This window comes from Microcaecilia unicolor, chromosome 2 (assembly GCF_901765095.1).
Source record: "Microcaecilia unicolor chromosome 2, aMicUni1.1, whole genome shotgun sequence".
Taxonomy (NCBI): domain Eukaryota; kingdom Metazoa; phylum Chordata; class Amphibia; order Gymnophiona; family Siphonopidae; genus Microcaecilia; species Microcaecilia unicolor.
In genome coordinates this window covers 522,287,768-522,308,595 of record NC_044032.1, presented here as the reverse complement: position 1 = coordinate 522,308,595, position 20,828 = coordinate 522,287,768, and the positions used below count along the sequence as shown (strand labels likewise).

Here is a 20,828-nt window from a genome sequence, read left to right as displayed (position 1 = left end):
AAATTGGTTCATATATTAGCTTTGCCCTTTGAGAGCTACAATTATAAACTGGACTTGAGCCCTGAGAAGAATATGAAGATTTCTGTAACGAGTGTTTAATTGGAGATTTTGGTGTGGATGGTTTCCTTGAGGCAGTCTGTTGAAACATGGTCTATGTGAAGGACCTGTATTTCATGCTTTGAATATTTAAGATTTTGCATTCAGATCACCAGTCCAGATAACTACTCTTCTGGTAACATTTTTCCTATCTGAAAACGTTTCACTGAAAATTTAGTGCACTTTGGATACCTTCACTATAACTCTGTGTTTTTGTTTTTGTTTAAGTTTTACAATTTAAAAACTGTTTTGGTGATTTATAATGGTTCAGTGCAGTGATTAAAACTTGAGAGGTTTTTTTTCTGACACCGCAGGTTCTGTTTTTCTTCTCACTAACTATGAGCACTTGAAAACCTTTTTTCATGTTATGTTTGATTGGTCTAATATTTGTGTGGGTATTTTTGTTTTGTAATGATTTTTCCGTCTAGTCTCATTTTATTATTATCCCTTGTTGTTGTGGTTTCACTTAACTCAATGGTTCCCAAACCTGGTCCTGGAGGCACCCCAACTAGTCGGTTTTCAGGATACCTACAATGAATATTCATGAGAGAGATTTGAACGTACTGCCTCCATTGCATGCAAATCTGTCTCATAAATATTCATTATGGATATTCTGAAAACCTGACTAGCTGGGGTGCCTCCAGGACCAGGTTTGGGATCCACTGACTAAACTCATATTTAGAGAATGTCACAGGGATGGGGACCTGCTGTAAAAAGAAAAAAAAAATTATCATGTTTACCGTGGGTACGGGAATAAAACTTATTACTGCCCTGCGGGAGCAGTAAAAAGCCTTGCTCCTGTGGTACAAAAAGAAATAAAATGCGGTTACCATGAGTCCGGCATGCCTGTCTCTTCCTTCCTTCCTCCCTCCCCCTCCCTGCTGGAAGTTGCATCAGAAGGCGGTAGCTGGCAGAGGGAAAGCCCCGGAGCAGCCTTGGGGGGGGATCTTCCTCATGGCTGCAAGTGCAAGATAGAGAGACACAGCGGGGAGAGGGAGAAAAACAAAATGCCAATGCCTGATCCAAAGGGGGGCAAAGTGGGGGGGGGGGGCTGGAGCTTGGGAAGCAGAGGTGCTGGTAGGGAGAGGGGGCTGGACCCACACCCGCAGGAAGGAGGGGGCAGGCTGAAGCTGAAGGAAGAGGCGGTGGATACGCGGGTGGGGGGGTGAGCTGAAGGGAAGGGTCATATGTGTTGGAGCTGCATTAGGGACGGAGGCTGGAGCTGAAGGGAAAGGAGAGAGGTGCTTGAATCCTGGGAGGGCCTGGAGTTGAAGTCCCATGGGGGGGGATGCTGGAGCTTAAGGGAAGGTGCTGGAATCCCATGTGGGTGGGGGGGAACTGAAGGGAAGGGAGACTCGACACGGGCCATGTTTTGGTAATAAGGATGCTTGCATCAGGAGTCGGGTATCTATAACATATACATAAAATAAAAATTACAAAACATAAGATACAAAACAGATAAAAGAAAACAATAAAACATTATATTTAAATTTCCCCTTCATAGGAAAGAAAGAGGAAGATGTGAAAAAAGATCCAAAAGAGCATATACATATATAAAAAAAGATGCCCCATAATTAAGGGATGGGTAAGAAGACAGCTGATAAAGAAGAGCATTACAACCCAAATCTAAATCAATAGTGAAATATCAAAAACTGGTATAAAACAAACCTGACAAAACAGGCACAGGAGTGGAAGAAGCTGAAGCATCAAGATGATACTGTTTTGTAAAACACGTAACCTTTAGTGTACGTTCTGTCTGTAGAAAGTCCCAGCCAGACTGGTTCGGCTTGTCAACCTTTCATCAGGAGTGAGCTGCTGAGGATTCCCTAATTGAGGAGACTCATAAGAATTTTTGTACAAGAAGGGTAAACCTTGCGTTCAGCGTCTTGTCAACAGCTTAAAAAGCTAACAAACATTTATAGGAAACGCGAGCAGTTATGCTCGCGTTTCCTATAAAAGCTGCTTCCACTCCTGTGCCTGTTTTGTTTGTACTGCTTTGTGGAAGTTTTTGGTTTTCCTTGTTGTTTTGGACATAAAACAAACCTGTACAAAAATTCTATAAAGCGCAGCGTCTCAGAAAGAATCAATCCAAGTTATGCTAGAAATTAATGAAAAAACAAGGAAACAATATATAAAGTACCATATAACTTCCATATTATTCAAAAATACATAACTAAGCTCAAATATATCTCATCTGAAAATCTTATATGAGAATACTTTAAACCACCATTTCAAACTATAGTAGAAAAACGAAGCTAAACAGAATTCAGTACTGTATCGTTAAAAACCACAAAACTTATCAAGCGTTCTAATAAGAAGGTCCCCCAAATAATATCTTTAAAGCTGTGCGTGTCCACAATAAAGATAAAGTTTAAATTGTCAAATACATTTCTCTTTCTCCTTCAAACAATGCAAAATAAAAGTGCTTGTCGTTAACTTGCGAAGCAGCGGAGTACACAGCTACTGCGTCAGTGAGCGAGAGAAAAACAAGAGTCTAGAGTACATCAAAAAATTTGTAGAGGCTCTCAAATTAGGTGGTCCTTTTTACTAAGCCGCAGTAAAACGTGGTCTGCAGTAGTGTGGGCGCATGTTTTTGGCATGCGCTGGGCCATTTTTTTACCGCAGCTGAGAAAAAGACTTTTTAAAATGGAGGCAGTAAATGGCTGTGCGCTAAAATTAAAAATAGCATGTGGCTATTTATTGCTTGAGCCCTTACTGCCACCCATTAACCTAGCGGTAAGATCCGATGCGCTACATGTGGATACTCATGCAGCATGCATGAGTGTGACCATGTTGCCGATTACCACCGGGAACGCCCCCGCGGTAGTAAATAGAGAAATATTTTCTACTGTGGGAAACAGCGTGTGCCAACTTCAAAATTATTGCTGGGTGAACACGCTAACCAGGCGGCACTGTCGATTTGGCGTACGCTACACGCATTGTAGCCCTACTGCCATTTTGTAAAATGGCCCCTAGATCAGCTAATTATCAAAATGAGCTCTTTAGGCAGTCATAGGTGTCTCTAAAATGACCAAGACAGTGGCAAAGCAATGCATTACACTTATGTTAAATCAATGAGGTTGCTTCTAACCAGCAATTACTTAAACATGAAATTGTGGATTTACATATCAAGCTTTCAGATAAATGGATATTCAAATGAGAATGTACAAAAACTAATAAATATGCAATAATAATATACGTCAACTATAATAATATGGTAAAATAATGATAAAATGTGAACATATATGTATGTATAAAAAAATGAAATAATCACAAATACATGATGTGTAAATAATAAAAACAGAATGAACCACATGAATGAACTGATGAAAAATACTATAAACAATGCATTCAATCTTATTTATATATTACTATTAAAACAGGCCCGTTTCTCACACAAATGAAACGAGCGCTAGCAAGGTTATTCTCCGAGTTCCAGCTTGGCCCCCCTCCCTCTCTTCCAAGTTCCCCCCCCCCCCCCGCGTTGCCCTCCCTCTCCCTCCGAGTGGCAGCCCGACCTGCATTGCCCGCCCTCTTCTCCCAGTCCTCCGCCTGCCCCTCGCCTTCCTGCGTGCTACCCAGAATTTAAAAGTTCTTACCTCGGGGTCCAGCGGCAGCAGTGAAAGGTGAGCAGGCACGGCGCTTCAGCCTGCCTTCCCTTCTCTCTCAGCTCTGCCGCTAGTCCTACCCTCATTTCCTGTTTCCGGAAGGGTGGGACCAGAGGCAGAGCTGAGAGAGAAAGGAAGGCAGGCTGAAGTGCTGTGCCTGCTCGCCTTTCACTGCTGCCGCCGGACCCCGAGGTAAGAACTTTTAAATTCTGGGCTGCACGCAGTAAGGCGAGGGGCAGGCGGAGGACTGGGAGAAGAGGGCGGGCAACGCAGGTCGAGCTGCCACTCGGAGGAGAGAGGGAGGGAGGCGCATGGGTCTGGAACTCATAGGAGAGGGGAGCATGGAACTCAGAGAGGGAGAGGGCGGGCCTGGAACTCGGAGGACAGGGGGGAGGGAGGGGGCGATTCTCCCGCGATTGTATCTTCACTTTCAACGTTCTGTGGCTGGCTGGTGCTGGTTTCCCTTCCCTCTCACTGATCCGCCCTTTGACGTCATCACGTTTAGACGCGAGGACAGACCAATGGGAATTTGTGTTACGAACCCAGGCATCCAGACGTAGAACGTTGGAGGTGCAAATTATTATATAGGATATTTAAGAAACAATAAAATGATGTGTACAGACTTGACTATATGATGTATATTATAGCCAGGTAGTTCTAAAAGAATGCATATGCATACACATGATGTAACTATGTTAATACAGAATTAAAACATGAATCAGTACCTTAAAAACCTATCCTATATAATAAAACGCACCTCCAACAGTCTGAAGCTGACTGCATGGCTGAGGCATTCCTGCTCTCTGTATCCATCTCCTGAATTGACATCACGTACTTCCGGGTTCGTCACAAGCAGAAGTGACCAACCACACGAGGTTTCTCGGCTTCAGAATGTTGGAGGTGCATTCTATTAAATAGGATTGGTCAGTTCCTTGAAGCAGAGCCAGAGCTCAGCATCCTGCACAGTAACGCTCAGACACCAGAGAGAGAGGGGGGGGCCTGACACCAGAGAGAGGGAGGGGGGTGGGGGTATCTCTGTCACACACTCTCTCTCTCTCTCTCTCTCTCTCTCTCTCTCTCTCACACTCTCTCTCTCTCTCTCTCTCTCACACTCACTCTCTCTCTCTCTCTCACACTCTCACTCACTCTCTCTCTCACACACACACTCTGTCTCACACTGTATCACATTCACTCTATGTGTCACACAGTCACTTACACACTCTCTTGGTCTCATACACTCAGTCTCACAGAGAGTCTGTGTCTCGCACACACTGTATCTGTGTGAAACACTCTCTCACACTGTGTCTCACATACACACTTGCACACACACTTTCTCACACAGACACACTCGCACATTCACTCTCTCTCTCACACAGTCATTCTCACATACACTCTCTCAAACATACACACTCCGAGGAAAACCTTGCTAGCACCCGTTTCATTTGTGTCAGAAACGGGCCTTTTTTACTAGTTATAAATATATGTAAAATTAATACAGAATTGATGAACCAATCCAACTCTGTGCTGATGATGTGGGGAATATATTTGGTTAATTTTTCTCCTCCTAAATTCCAAATGATAGTGATGTCAGGAGAGTGACTATTGATATTTGAAAAGGATTAGTGAGGGTTATACATACTGTATTGTAATCAAGTATTTTTCTATCTTAAACAGCTAGGACCTATCCTATATAATAATTCTCACCTCCAACGTTCTAATGTGCCTGGTACCGTGGCTCCCTCGGAGGTGGTCTGCTAGGCAGTTTAGAATGCACTGATGTAAGTGATGTCACTGACAGCTGATTCCATGGCAACGGGGTTTCCCTACTCCTCCCCCTGCCTGGGAAACATCTGTCAGTGCCCGCCCCTCGGCGCAACACCCAAGCCCTTGCCCTGCAAAACCGGTTTCCCTACTCCTCCCCCTGCCTACCAATCAGCTCTCAGTGCCCCCCCCCCCCCCCCTCTCGGGCACATCAACTCCCTCGCCACCCGCAGCCGCCAATACTAATGCTGTCCAGCCGCTGCTGCTTCTCCTGTGGAGCAGCAGCGGCCGGTACAAAAAGGAAAAAGCCAAAAAAAAGATTTTTAACCTGAAACGCGGTTCTGTAGACAGCCATCTGGCACTGGCTGTCGTCACTGCAGCCGCTCCTCCTCTCCCCTCCATGTCACTGCCCCTGCAGGAAGACCCCGGAGGAGTGCAGCAACGTCAGAGGGGAGAAGAGGAGCAGCTGCAGAGATGACAGCCAATGCCAGATGCTTGTCTACGGAGCCGTGTTTCAGGTTTAAAATCTTTTTTTGGCTTTTTTCTTTTTGTACCGGCCGCTGCTGCTCAACAGGAGACGCAGCAGCGGCCGGACAGCGTTAGTATTGGCGGCTGCGGGTGGCGAGGGGGTTGATGTGCCCGAGGGGGGGGTAGGGACTTGGGTGATGCGCTGGGGGGGGGTAGGGGTTTGGGTGATGCGCTAAGGGGGAGGGGAGGGTCGCAGGACATGGGTGGCTGGAGGGGGAGAGGAGGGTCGCTGGACATGGATGGCTGCAGGGGGGGGCAGGGAAGAGTGAGGTGGGGAGGGGGTCCTGAGACCAGCTGGGTGGCTGCAGGGGAGACAGAAGGGACGCTGCTGGGGGGGCAGGGGAGAGAGGTGGGTCGCTGGACATGGGTGGCTGCAGGGGGAGAGGAGAGTCGCTGGACATGGGTGGCTGCAGGGGGAGCAGGGGAGAGAGGAGGGCTGCTGCACATGCGTGGCTGCAGGGGCAGAGGAGGGTTGGTGGGGAGGAGGTCCTGAGACCAGATGGGTGACTGCAGGGGGGGCAGGGGAGACAGGAAGGACGTTGCAGGGGGGGATTACCTTGCTAGTGCCCGTTTCATTGCCTACCGAAACGGGCCTTTTATACTAGTCAGTTCATATTTCTTTGAAGATCTTTTTGCATTGTTAATGCAGATGTTGATACTTGCCCATCTGGATTGTTTGTAATACTCCGGAATTTCTGTTAAGTTTTTGGAGACTCCAAATTTTGCAAAAATACTTCAGCCAGGATGATCTTTGGTTTAAAAACTATAAAGCTACTCTTTTTTTGTTAATACAGCCCACATCATATTTATTTATTTGCAGTATTTGTATCCCCCATTTTCCCCACACACTAGCAGGCTCAATGTGGCTTAAAAGACACCGTATTGGGTCAATGTTAAAGTACAATTAGAAATAGGGTAAGGGAAGGTAGAAGTAGATGGGAACAATAAATTACAAAGAAATAAGAAATAACATTGTCTGTTAAATCAGTGCAGGGTTGAAGCAGCTAAGCAGATTCAGAAGGGTATGCCTTACAAAACAAATAGGTCTTTAAAGTTCGCCTGAATTCTAGGTGGTCATGTATCGTTTTCACTCTTTTTGGTAATGAATTCCACCTTTGAGAACTTAAGTAGGTGAAATTGGATGCATAGGACGTTTTAGATTTAAGACCAATGCAATTAGGATAATGAAGATTCATATAGGTACGAGATGATCTGATACTATACCTGGCTGGAAGGTCAATTAGGGCAATCATATAACCAGGGGCTTCACCGTAGATTATCTTGTGGACCAGAGTACAAAGTTTGAAGGTAATGCGGGCCATGATAGGGAGCCAGTGCAGTTTGTCGAAGAGGTGTAGCACTATCATATTTTGTTTTGTTGAATATCAATTTGGCCGCTGTGTTCTGGGCAGTCTGGAGTTGTTTCAGAAGCTGGACCTTACAACCTGCATATAGTCCATTACAGTATAATTCAATACTTCAGCCAGGTGATCTTTGGTTTAAAAACTATAAAGCTCCTCCTTTGTTAATACAGCCCACATCAGATTTAATGTGGCTGTATAGTTCATAAAATTCTGCTAGGGCAATCTTCAGCATATTTGACTCATGTAGGAGTGCTGATATCTGACTTACTTACATTCAGTGGATCAGTGTTAAGTTTCTTCTGCTAGAGGTATAAGTTTTAATCAGGTACTAGAGAATTCTTTTTTATATATATCAGGCTGCTGCAGCATTAGAAAGCATTAAAACATTTTTTTATGTCATAAATATTTAAACATTATGCAGTACATTTTTTTCTGTAATGGCTTTTCTCTATATGTGTGTTTATTGTAATCATCCCAGTACTATAACTGGCTTATTTTATGTTATCCGCTTTGGACCTTTTTAAGAGAAGGCATACTAAGGGGCTCATTTTCAAAGCACGTAGACTTACAAAGTTTCATAGGTTACCATGTAACTTTGTAAGTCTAAGTGCTTTGAAAATATGTCTCTTAGTGTCTAGATTAAATTAGATTACATAGCATTTATGCAGTATTATATGTAGACCAAATCGAATATTTTTCTTTCAGTAAATTTTGTAGGTTTGTGTTTCAGTTGAATTGTGCTTAAAGGAGAAGATGTGTTTGAAATACTTTTAAATTACCTCAGTGCTGGTCTGTAATACAAGTAACAAGATTATTATTATTATTTTATTTCTCTCAGGGTTGTGCCTCTTGGCTCAGTGCAAATTGTGAATGGCTACACTTTCAAAGGTTTTATGTCTCATACAAATACTTATTCTTGTGCATACCTCAATGCTGCCTCAGCAATTGGAATGAAAAAGCAAGATGTGGATTCGTTCATAAAAAGACTTGACAAGTGCCTGAAGACTTTCCAAAAAGAAATCCAAACTGGATCTGGAATTGAAAATTCTAGCCAAAATGCAGATCTGGTAGGAGAGTTATCAGGAAATCTAGAAGATGTTCTACACATTGAACCAGCTAAAGATAATTTATCCACTTGAAATATGCAGTCTCTTATCACTGCTGCTGAAGGGTAGGATGGAACTTTTAGGGTGGGTGACACTCTAATGTTGAAGTTCCTCTGAGTGGGCAGCAGGGGGTACCCCACAATTGGTGGTTTACACAGAAAACTTTATTTTCCCCTGTTCTTTTTTTCTTCCACATACTTTCTAATTTTCAACATTTCCCACTAATGCATGAAGTGCAGACCTTCCTAACCCTATTACTGTGCCCTCAATTAGAGTTTCAAAATATCTGCAAAGACTATGCATAAGATAAATGTTATAGGTTGAGACTACAGTGTGGGCAAACTTTTCAAATGTATATTCATTGTGGATATCCCAAAAATCTTGAGTGGTTGTAGACTCACCAGGAAAGGCTTGGGAAATACTGTGGAATTCGTTATTTGCTTAACAAGTATTTAGCACAGTTGACTTTGCAGTTCATATTCATTTAACAATATGAACGGTCACAAAATGTAGTGTGGTCCTCAGTAAAATTAAAATTTTGCAGGTAGCAGAAACAACAAACACTAAGAGTTGTAGGGAATATTGATTCCGGAAATATTGAATTCTTAGTTTGTGTAAAGAACTGGAAGCAGTACTTATCATGCTTTCTGTATTTCAAGTATACTTTAGTTGCTTTTCTTATTTTCTGTGATTATAAAATCATTTATGGGTCAGTATTCAAAGCCATGCATCCAGATAACAGCCATTTTCATCTAGATAATTGGCCCTATCTGTGGATTTTCAGTGGCACTATCTGCGTAACGCTGATGAATATCCTTATAGACTACCTTAGCACTATATGCCCACGTGATCCTGGGCAGAGCTTGGGCGGATTTAGGCATTATCAGTTTAGCAGCAATATTTAATATGCTAATCGCATAACTAGTTGGATAAAGTTAGAACAGCCAGAAGGCAAATCTGGAGCATGGTCCTGAATATCCAGATTTACTTTATCCCAGTAGTTGATGTTTAAATGGTACTCGGAACACCCTGGCTGAATGTTGACCTCATGATAACTCTCAGAAGTTTTGTTGCTTAGTTTGCTTAGTGGCAGTGTTTTGTGGTGCTATTTTGCAAACTAGGTTTAGTCCTGGACTTTATTCTTGCTAATCAGACTAGTGTTTATATCCCTTTGAGGGTACTGTCATAGTTATGTGACAGCAGCACCTTGATGTGGGATTCCAGGTGTTCACCTACTAAGTTATGAAGAGTGCTATGATTCACAGGCCCTGTAACCACACTGTCACTGTGCTAACTGGAATGTATAAGAGGAAGAAGCTGAAACCTAATTGGAAAGAGAAATTTCTGGCAACTACTAATGATGGCTTTTGTTGCCTTAACTTTGGTATCCTTCTGTCATAAACGGCAGCAGGCAGAGTTGGGATAGTTTCCAACTAGACTTGTACCTCAGACAAAAAAGTAATAATAAAAAGTTCTAATACTGTATTATCAAATTCCATGCCTTAGAATAAGAACAAAGTGATTTCTAACTGATGCCATTGGATCCAATGTAAGAAAACAAATGATGTCTTTGTGGAAGCTTCTTCCATTATAGTACAGTAGTTAAGGAATTATTTTTAGTGTCCTTAAAGGAGAATTGGCAGCTCTTCATAAACATACCTCTGTAAGTAGTATCAACTATCTTATAAACAGACCAGGTACTAATATATGCAGTGGTATTTTATGCCACTGAGTAATGTTAGTGACACAGTCTGCAAGAAAATTGCTAGCCCTGATATACAATTATCTTCATTATTTAAAAAACAAAACAAAAACACAATAACAACAAAACTATAGGATCACAATTCCAGCTGGGAAGAGAATCAGTCATTGCATAATAGTGATAACTATGACCAGATTCAAGGTGCAGGTGTTTCATGTTCCTTAGGGAGCCACAATCTATGGCTTTTTGTCAAGGATACATGCTGCAGAGGTATATTGGGAAAACCCGTCAGTCAGTTATAAAATGAAGGTTAGTGAAACTGTGTTTCCCAACCAGTATTCCTTAAGATATGTTCAGGGGTGCATAGAAAGTCACTACAATCTGATGATGACGTCCAGACCAGCACTTGGCTCGGCTCTCAGCATCTTGAAGCAACAAAGGATATGTGCTGTGGCTCTTAAATAGCCAAGCCTTGCTTTGTGCCACATACATGCAACATCTCACCCTACCCACCCACCTTTACCTGCCTCCCTTTAATTCTCTGTTCTCTAATGGAGCTTTCAGTGCCTCCCTAACTGTTCTTTTGGCCATTTGACTCTTCTCCATGTTCACACTGCCTGCTGTCCAGATGCTGGTGTGTCAATAACCATTGTTTTTAACGTGAATGTGCCTTGGGTTTGAAAATGTTGGTAAACACTGAATTAGAGGCTGATTTTACTTGAGCCTGAAGCCTAAAGAAGCAGGTAGAAACTGCACTGCTTGGTCAAAAATGTTTAGCTGTAAAATACTTAATCTTACATTTTTTTGCTATTGAGAAAAACTTGCACTTTAAAATTTCATCTTTAACTCTGTACACATGAAAATTGTTCTCCAAGGATAAGCAGGCCAGTTATATTCTCGCAGATGGGTGACCTTATCCGACAGAGCCCAGTGTGGATGCTGACAGGAGGAGGCGTCATTGTTTTCTCCTTTTGGTGTGGTATTTTCTGTAATCTGTAGTGCATTCCTGTGAGGGTATTTTTTTTCCCTTAATCTTAATTTTATTCTTTTTTCCCTTTTTTTTTATAGTGTTTTCGGGTCTTAAAAGTTTCCTTGCTTGTTCACGGGTTGCTAGGTCCTTTTAGACCGGAGCACCAACCTCAGTTTAAACGCTGCCCCTTTTTATTGTTCACAATTGAGAAGTTTAATTTGGCTGCAGTTCTTTTCTTGATGTCCAAGAAGACCCTCAGTGGCTTCAAAAGGTACACCCAATGTAATCAGGTGATTTCCTTCATGGACCCATACAGTTGGTGCATTGGGTGCCTTACGCCTGACCATGAGCCTAACTCTCTTGCTCTCTCTGTTTCAAATGCAGTTGAGGACACAGAGGGTGCGACTGGTTCAACAAGAGTGACTTTTTGGCTCCTTGAAAGCAGATACATTGACGTTGTTGGCACCAGAATCGTAGCCCTAATTTCATCTACCACTAGGAGTGCATCAGCATCGAGAATGTCTCCACCTTTCTTGACCTCAGGTGCTGATTCTAGGCCCTGGAACCGGTTAGCATCAGATCCGACACCAAGGTTGCGCACTGGTTTGATGTCTTCGTCTCTGAAGGACCGCAGTACTGTGCATCAGGGGAAGCCTGAGAAGTATAAGCATTGGTCCTCAATGCACAGTACTGGGAGCTCTAGGGCATCAGCAACACTGATACCTGAGAAGCGCTGGCTCCAGGAGGAGTGATCCCCTTCTTTGGAAGAGGTGCTGGGGCGCAAGTCTCGGAGCAGCTAGTTCCCCCACTTCCAGTTTGTCACTGATGGATTCATAGGCTGTGTTTTTCACACACACACACTCCTGCCTTTACCGATGCCTACCTTCAATGAGCAGTTCCAAACCATGCTCAGGAAGGGGCTGGCATAGATGTTGCAGTTGCAATCCGCTCAGGTATCAAGGTCACTTGTGCCAACTGCGGATCAGGGATTTTCTGAGGCTCACGTCAGCTCCCAGGGTATTGATGGTGTCTAGCAGTAGTTGTAGCATATTTGCGCAGACTGGGAATATTTTTTTTCTCTATCTGAATGATTGGCTAATCACAAACAAATCGTAGGACGGAGTGACATAGTCAATGCACCTAACTATTCAGGTGTTGGAGTTACTAGAGTTGGCGATAAACTACCTCAAGACCCACCTTCTCCTGGCACAGTGACTGGAGTACATAGGAATCCTGCTTAATACATTGTAGGCTCGGGCTTTTCTCCCACAAGCGAGGGCAGTGACCTTAACAGCACTGGCCTTGCAGGTCCAAAGCAGCAGGCAGGTCACAGCTCGACAAATGTTGAGACTGATAGGCAACGTGGTCTCAACAGTATATGTCACTTCCATGGCACAGCTCCATTTGAGAGTTGCCCAGTGGACCCTATCTTCCCAGTGGTCTCAGGTGGCTGGGAGTCTAGTGGATGTAATCCAGATTCCACCAGAGTTGACTCATGGCTTTCTCTGGTGGCCAAATTGGACTGTGGTACTAACATTCTAAATTCTACCTCCTCAGAAGGTGCTATCAACCTGGGATGGGGAGCTCATGTAGATGGGCTTCACACCCAAGGAACTTGGTCTGCTCAGGAAACATCTCCATCCATTCCCTTACTAACCAAACTAACGGAAGGGATGGTGACCAAACAACTCACAAATTACTTAAATAAATTAAATACTTCACTATTCCTAATCAGGATTTCGATCTAACCACAGCACTGAAACCGTACTAGTTACACTCATGACAAAATTCAAACAAATGATCACTACTGGGAAAAACATACTACTTCTACAATTTGACATGTCCAGCGCCTTCGATATCGTTGACCACGGAATACTACTACATATCCTTGAGTACTTTGGAATCAGAGGCAATGTTCTCATAAGTACATAAGTAGTGCCATACTGGGAAAGACCAAAGGTCCATCTAGCCCAGCATCCTGTCACCGACAGTGGCCAATCCAGGTCAAGGGCACCTGGCACGCTCCCCAAACGTAAAAACATTCCAGACAAGTTATACCTAAAAATGAGGAATTTTTCCAGTCCATTTAATAGCGGTCTATGGACTTGTCCTTTAGGAATCTATCTAACCCCTTTTTAAACTCCGTCAAGCTAACCGCCCGTACCACGTTCTCCGGCAATGAATTCCAGAGTCTAATTACACGTTGGGTGAAGAAAAATTTTCTCCGATTCGTTTTAAATTTACCACACTGTAGCTTCAACTCATGCCCTCTAGTCCTAGTATTTTTGGATAGCGTGAACAGTCGCTTCACATCCACTCGATCCATTCCACTCATTATTTTATACACTTCTATCATATCTCCCCTCAGCCGTCTCTTCTCCAAGCTGAAAAGCCCTAGCCTTCTCAGCCTCTCTTCATAGGAAAGTCGTCCCATCCCCACTATCATTTTCGTCGCCCTTCGCTGTACCTTTTCCAATTCTACTATATCTTTTTTGAGATACGGAGACCAGTACTGAACACAATACTCCAGGTGCGGTCGCACCATGGAGCGATACAACGGCATTATAACATCCGCACACCTGGACTCCATACCCTTCTTAATAACACCCAACATTCTATTCGCTTTCCTAGCCGCAGCAGCACACTGAGCAGAAGGTTTCAGCGTATCATCGACGACGACACCCAGATCCCTTTCTTGATCCGTAACTCCTAACGCGGAACCTTGCAAGACGTAGCTATAATTCGGGTTCCTCTTACCCACATGCATCACTTTGCACTTGTCAACATTGAACTTCATCTGCCACTTGCACGCCCATTCTCCCAGTCTCGCAAGGTCCTCCTGTAATCGTTCACATTCCTCCTGCGACTTGACGACCCTGAATAATTTTGTGTCATCGGCGAATTTAATTACCTCACTAGTTATTCCCATCTCTAGGTCATTTATAAATACATTAAAAAGCAACGGACCCAGCACAGACCCCTGCGGGACCCCACTAACTACCCTCCTCCACTGAGAATACTGGCCACGCAATCCTACTCTCTGCTTCCTATCTTTCAACCAGTTCTTAATCCATAATAATACCCTACCTCCGATTCCATGACTCTGCAATTTCTTCAGGAGTCTTTCGTGCGGCACTTTGTCAAACGCCTTCTGAAAATCCAGATATACAATATCAACCGGCTCCCCATTGTCCACATGTTTGCTTACCCCCTCAAAAAAATGCATTAGATTGGTGAGGCAAGACTTCCCTTCACTAAATCCGTGCTGACTTTGTCTCATCAGTCCATGTTTTTGTATATGCTCTGCAATTTTATTCTTAATAATAGCCTCCACCATCTTGCCCGGCACCGACGTCAGACTCACCGGTCTATAATTTCCCGGATCTCCTCTGGAACCTTTCTTAAAAATCGGAGTAACATTGGCTACCCTCCAGTCTTCCGGTATTACACTCGATTTTAGGGACAGATTGCATATTTCTAACAGTAGCTCCGCAAGTTCATTTTTTAGTTCTATTAATACTCTGGGATGAATACCATCAGGTCCCGGTGATTTACTACTCTTCAGCTTGCTGAACTGACCCATTACATCCTCCAAGGTTACAGAGAATTTGTTTAGTTTCTCCGACTCCCCCGCTTCAAATATTCTTTCCGGCACCGGTGTCCCCCCCAAATCCTCCTCGGTGAAGACCGAAGCAAAGAATTCATTTAATTTCTCCGCTACGGCTTTGTCCTCCTTGATCGCCCCTTTAACACCATTTTCGTCCAGCGGCCCAACCGACTCTTTGGCCGGTTTCCTGCTTTTAATGTATCTAAAAAAGTTTTTACTATGTATTTTTGCTTCCAACGCTAATTTCTTCTCAAAGTCCTTTTTTGCCCTCCTTATCTCCGCTTTGCATTTGGCTTGGCATTCCTTATGATCTATCCTGTTACTTTCAGTTGGTTCTCTTCTCCACTTTCTGAAGGATTGTTTTTTGGCTCTAATGATTTCCTTTATCTTACTGTTTAGCCACGCCGGCTGACGTTTAGTCTTTTTTCCCTTTTTTCTAATACGTGGAATATATTTGTCCTGAACCTCCAGGATGGTGTTTTTAAACAGCATCCACGCCTGATGCAAGTTTTTTACTCTGCGAGCTGCTCCTTTCAGTCTTTTTTTCACCATTTTTCTCATTTTGTCGTAATCACCCTTTCTATAGTTAAACGCTAGCGTACTTGATTTCCTAGTTTCACTTCCTTCAATGCCAATATCAAAACCGATCATATTATGATCACTGTTATCAAGCGGCCCTCGTATCGTTACCCCCTGCACTAGATCATGAGCACCACTAAGGACTAAGTCTAGTATTTTTCCTTCTCTTGTCGGCTCCTGAACTAGCTGTTCCATGAAGCTGTCCTTGATTTCATCAAGAAATCTTATGTCCCTTGCGTGTACAGATGTTACATTACCCCAGTCTATATGCGGGTAATTGAAATCCCCCATTATTATTGTGTTGCCCAGTTTGTTTGCGTCCCTGATTTCCTTTAACATTTCCGCATCCGTCTGTTCGTCCTGGCCAGGCGGACGGTAGTACACTCCTATCACTATCCTTTTCCCCTTTGCACATGGAATTTCAATCCACAGTGATTCCAAGGAGTGTTTTGCTTCCTGCAGAATTTTCAATCTATTTGATTCAAGGCTCTCGTTAATATACAATGCTACCCCTCCACCAATCCGATTCACCCTATCACTACGATATAATTTGTACCCCGGTATGACAGTGTCCCACTGGTTATCCTCCTTCCACCAGGTCTCAGAGATGCCTATTATATCTAATTTTTCATTTAGTGCAATATATTCTAACTCCCCCATCTTATTTCTTAGGCTCCTGGCATTCGCATATAGACATTTCAAACTATGTTTGTTGTTCCTAAGTACATCATGCTTAGTACTTGACAGTATTAATTGGCAATCTTTTGTCTGATTTTTATTGTTATTTAAAGATACCCGATCTACTACAATCTCTTTTGCAACCTCACTATCAGGATACTCTATCTTCCCTGTTATGGTGATATCTTTGAAAGATACCTTATCCCGAACCATGCTCTTTTGAGCGACTGTCGGCCTTCCCCCCATTTCTAGTTTAAAAGCTGCTCTATCTCCTTCTTAAACACCGATGCCAGCAGCCTGGTCCCACTCTGGTTAAGATGGAGCCCATCCTTTCGGAATAGGCTCCCCCTTCCCCAGAATGTTGCCCAGTTCCTAACAAATCTAAAGCCCTCCTCCCTGCACCATCGTCTCATCCACGCATTGAGACTCTGGAGCTCTGCCTGTCTCTTGGGCCCTGCGCGTGGCACAGGTAGCATTTCAGAAAATGCTACCCTGGAGAATCTGGATTTCAGCTTTCTACCTAAGAGCCTAAATTTTGCTTCCAGAACCTCTCTCCCACATTTTCCTATGTCATTGGTACCCACATGTACCAAGACAGCGGACTCCTCCCCAGCACTATCTAGAATCCTATCTAGGTGACACGTGAGGTCCGCCACCTTCGCACCAGGCAGGCAAGTCACCAGGCGATCCTCACGTCCACCAGCCAACTGGTTCCAGGGATTCCTCACCACACGATCATACCAAGTGACATCTAACTCGACTACCTCAGCCACATGGACACCTGAATGCGGAGTCCCACAGGGATCCCCCCTCTCACCAACTCTATTCAACCTAATGATGATACCATTGGCCAAACTATTATCGAATCATAACCTTAACCCATACATTTACGCAGATGACATAGCGATCTACATCCCATTCAAACAAGACTTAAAGGAAATATCCAAGGACATCAACCAAAGTCTCCATATCATGCATTTATGGGCAAATGCATTCAAGTTGAAACTTAATGCAGAAAAAAACCCAATGCCTAATACTTATCTCTCAATACAACACGAACAAATTCACCACCATCAACACACCAAATCTGAACCTTCCAATCTCAGACACCCTGAAAATTCTTGGAGTAACAATAGATCGACATCTAACACTTGAGAGCCTCGCGAAAAACACAACTAAGAAAATGTTCCACTCAATGTGGAAACTAAAGAGAGTAAGATCTTTCTTCCCAAGGAATGTCTTCCGCAACCTGGTACAATCAATGGTGCTCAGTCATCTAGATTATTGTAATGCACTCTACGCCGCCTGTAAGGAGCAAATAATCAAGAAACTACAGACAGCCCAAAACACAGCAGCCAGACTCATATTCGGCAAAACAAAATATGAAAGTGCTAAACCCTTACGAGAAAAACTACACTGGCTCCCACTTACACGCATCTCGTTCAAAATATGCTCTCTAGTTCACAAAATTATTCACGGAGATGCACCAGCCTACATGTCAGACTTGATTGACCTACCACCCAGGAACGATAAAAGATCATCCCGCACATTCCTTAACCTGCACTTCCCCACTGCAAAGGTCTAAAATACAAAATAATGCACACGTCAAACTTCACCTACCTGAGCACAAAGCTATGGAACGCACTGCCGCACAACCTAAAAACGACCTACGAGCTAACCAACTTCCGAAAACTACTGAAGACCCATCTCCAACAAAGTTTACCACAAAGATCAATAAAGGAGAACACACACCATTCCTCCACACAGACTCAGAACTGCACTACTGTTCCTACTTACTATTTTACTTCCATGTTCTAACATGTTCCCTAAGATTCTTCTGTAACATTAATAGTCTAGTTTCTAATGCTTCTCCGCCATTCTTGATACACTGTAAGCCATTATCATGTTACCAAAGATACTCTGTAACACAAAATGTCTATCTGCTAATGTAATTTCACCATTCATGAAGTATTGTAAGCCACATTGAGCCTGCAAAGAGGTGGGACAATGTGGGATACAAATGCAATAAATAATCCTATATAATAAAAACCAACCTCAACGTTCTGAAGCTGACTCCCTGGCTTCAGTGAAGGCTTTGAAGCTTCTGAAGCTCAGGCTCCATCTCTGTAAGCTCCGCCCTCGAGTACTTCCGGGTTCGTCACAAGCAGAAGTGACCAACCACATGAGGTTTCTTGGCTTCAGAATGTTGGAGGTGCATTCTATTAAATAGGATTGGTCAGTTCCTTGAAGCACAGCCAGAGCTCAGCGTCCTGCACAGTAACGCTCAGACACCAGAGAGAGGGGGGGGGGGGTGGCCTGACACGAGAGGGAGGGAGGGGGGGGGCCTGACACCAGAGAGGGGAGGGGGGAGGTATCTCTGTCACACACACACTCTCTCTCACAGTCAGTCTTTCTCTCTCACACACTGTCTCTCACACACTCTGTCTCACACTGTATCACATTCACTCTCTATGTGACAGTCACTCACACACACTCTTAGTCTCATACACTCAGTCTCACAGAGAGTCTGTGTCTCACACACACTCGCACACATTGTATCTGTGTGAAACACTCTCTCACACACTGTCTCACATACGCACTTGCAGACACTCTCATTCTCACACACACACTCTCTCGATCACAGACACACTTGCACCCAGACTTACTCTCTCTCACACTCACACATACACTCTCTCAAACATACACACTCCGAGGAAAACCTTGCTAGCGTCCGTTTCATTTGTGTCAGAAACGGGCCTTTTTTACTAGTAATAATAATATCAACCTCATCTAGCTAAGAGCCATGTGGAATTTTCAGAAATTGGCTACAAAATCTGATTCTAATTCGAACCAGGTTGCAGTGTTCTGTGTGAATAAGCAGGGGCATACGGGATCCTAACCCTTGTGTCAGGAGCAGAGGGGATGTGGAAGTGGGCCCTTCACGGAATGGTCCTCCGAGCCTCATTCCTACCAGGAAAGGACAAGTGCCTGACAGACTGAGCGGGGTTTTGCAGTCTTATAGAGGTGTCTCAATATGGGCGTAGCCTGCAAGATCTTATGAGAGTGGGGCACCCCCTCGGTGGATCTTTTGCCACTCATCGCAACATTGAAGTCCCTCAGTTCTGTGTCAGGCTCAGATTACATGGCAGACTAGCATCAGATGCCTTTCATCTGCATTGGGGGGAAGGTATTATGTATGCATATCATCTAATATCTCTCATAGAGAAGGCTTTACTGAAACTCAAGCAAGACTGGGGAGCTGTGATCCTAATCACCCCTTACTTGCCGAGGCAGATCTGGTTTCCTCTTCTTCTGAAGTTGTCCTCTGAAAATCTGTGGAAATTGGAGTATTTTCCGACCCTCATTCAGAACAAGGGATCCCTTCTGCATCCCAACCTACAATCCCTGGTCCTCATGACTTGGATGTTGAGAGTGTAGAATTTGAATCCTTAGATTTGCCGGAGGGTCTTTCTCGCATCTTGCTGGCTTCCAGGAAAGACTTTACTAAGAGGTATTAATTATTTAAGTGGAAGAGGTTTGCTGTCTGGTGTGAGGGCAAGACCTTAGATCCCCCTCACTTGCCCTATACAAAAACTGCTTGACCACCTCTTGCATCTCTCTGAGTCTGTTTTGAAAACCCTCTATAATGGTTCATCTAAGTGCAGTTAGTGCTTATCACCTCTAGATGCTGGCTTCATGAGAGGTTTACTATTGACAAAGCCCCCTATCAAACCTCCACCTGTGTCATGGGACCAGCGTTGTCCTCACAAGCTGATGAAAGCCACTTGATTCCTGTCATGTGATGTATTTGATCTGGTAAATTTTGTGTTTGGTAGTGGTTGCTTCAACTCGCAGGGTCAGTGAGCTTCTTCAGATCCTAGTAGCTGGTTCACCTTACAGTGTTTCACCACAATAGAGTAGTTTTCCACATGCACCCGAAGTTCTTTCCTAAAGTAGTATCGGGGTTCTATTTTAACTAGTCGGTTCTGGCAACATTTTTCCGAAAGGAAAACAAAAAAAGGAGGAAAAACCTCACACATATCAAAGGCAATGAACAAAAAAGTGAGGACAGGTTGAAGAGGAAATCAGGAAATCTTTAATAGCAGCTTCAAAACGACCCGACACGGCCGTGTTTCGGCATCAAAGCCTGCATCACGGGTCAAATAAATCTCTTGTATTAAAGCTGGTGGATATACCAAGAGAAATATGGCTATGTGGCTTCCTTATGTTGAAAAAACAAAACAAAAGACTCAGCTGTAGAGCACAGTGGTGGCAATACTCGTGAATGATCATATTTTTTTAAATCGTGAAGAATTCTGATGACAGTATTTTGAATCAATTGGAGATGATGAAAGTCTTTAATCCGGAGACCTAAAAAGAGTGAATTGCAGTAGTGTAATTGAGAAATGACTAGAGAATGAATCAAGGTGTTTAAAGCGGACTCAGTTAGTAGTGGCTTAATGGAACGAATAAGGTGCCCTGCCCTCTCTCTGTCCACCTGCCTTGTCTCAGTCTCTCTCTCTCTCTCTGCCCTCAGTCTCTGTCTGCACACTTGCCCTCAAGTCTCTCTCTCTCTCTGCACACCTGTCCTCAGTCTCTCTTTCTGTCTCTGCACACCTGCCCTCAGTCTCTCTCTCTCTCTAAATATTACACTGGGTCCTAAAACACTAATACACCACCTAGTGAGCAAACAGAACAAAACTGACTTCTACACAATCTGTACTCAAACTATATGCTAGCAGCAGACCACACCCTTGTCACACATGCAAGACACACACAGACCCTCAACAAATATGAAACCAGGGACCAAAACAGTGGTGTTCCTAGGG

At 43.7% G+C, this 20,828-nt stretch overlaps 1 protein-coding gene across 1 annotated transcript in view; it reads left to right on the top strand.

Moving 5' to 3' along the window:
* SEPSECS (Sep (O-phosphoserine) tRNA:Sec (selenocysteine) tRNA synthase) overlaps positions 1 to 11,265 on the top strand; it is an 84,575-nt gene extending 73,310 nt beyond the window's left edge. Inside the window, exon 11 of the mRNA XM_030191246.1 lies at positions 8,196 to 11,265. Coding sequence (XP_030047106.1) covers positions 8,196 to 8,496 — 301 coding nt within the window. The 3' untranslated portion in view covers positions 8,497 to 11,265. The remainder of the gene's footprint in view (positions 1 to 8,195) is intronic.
* The last annotated feature ends 9,563 nt before the right edge of the window (positions 11,266 to 20,828 follow it).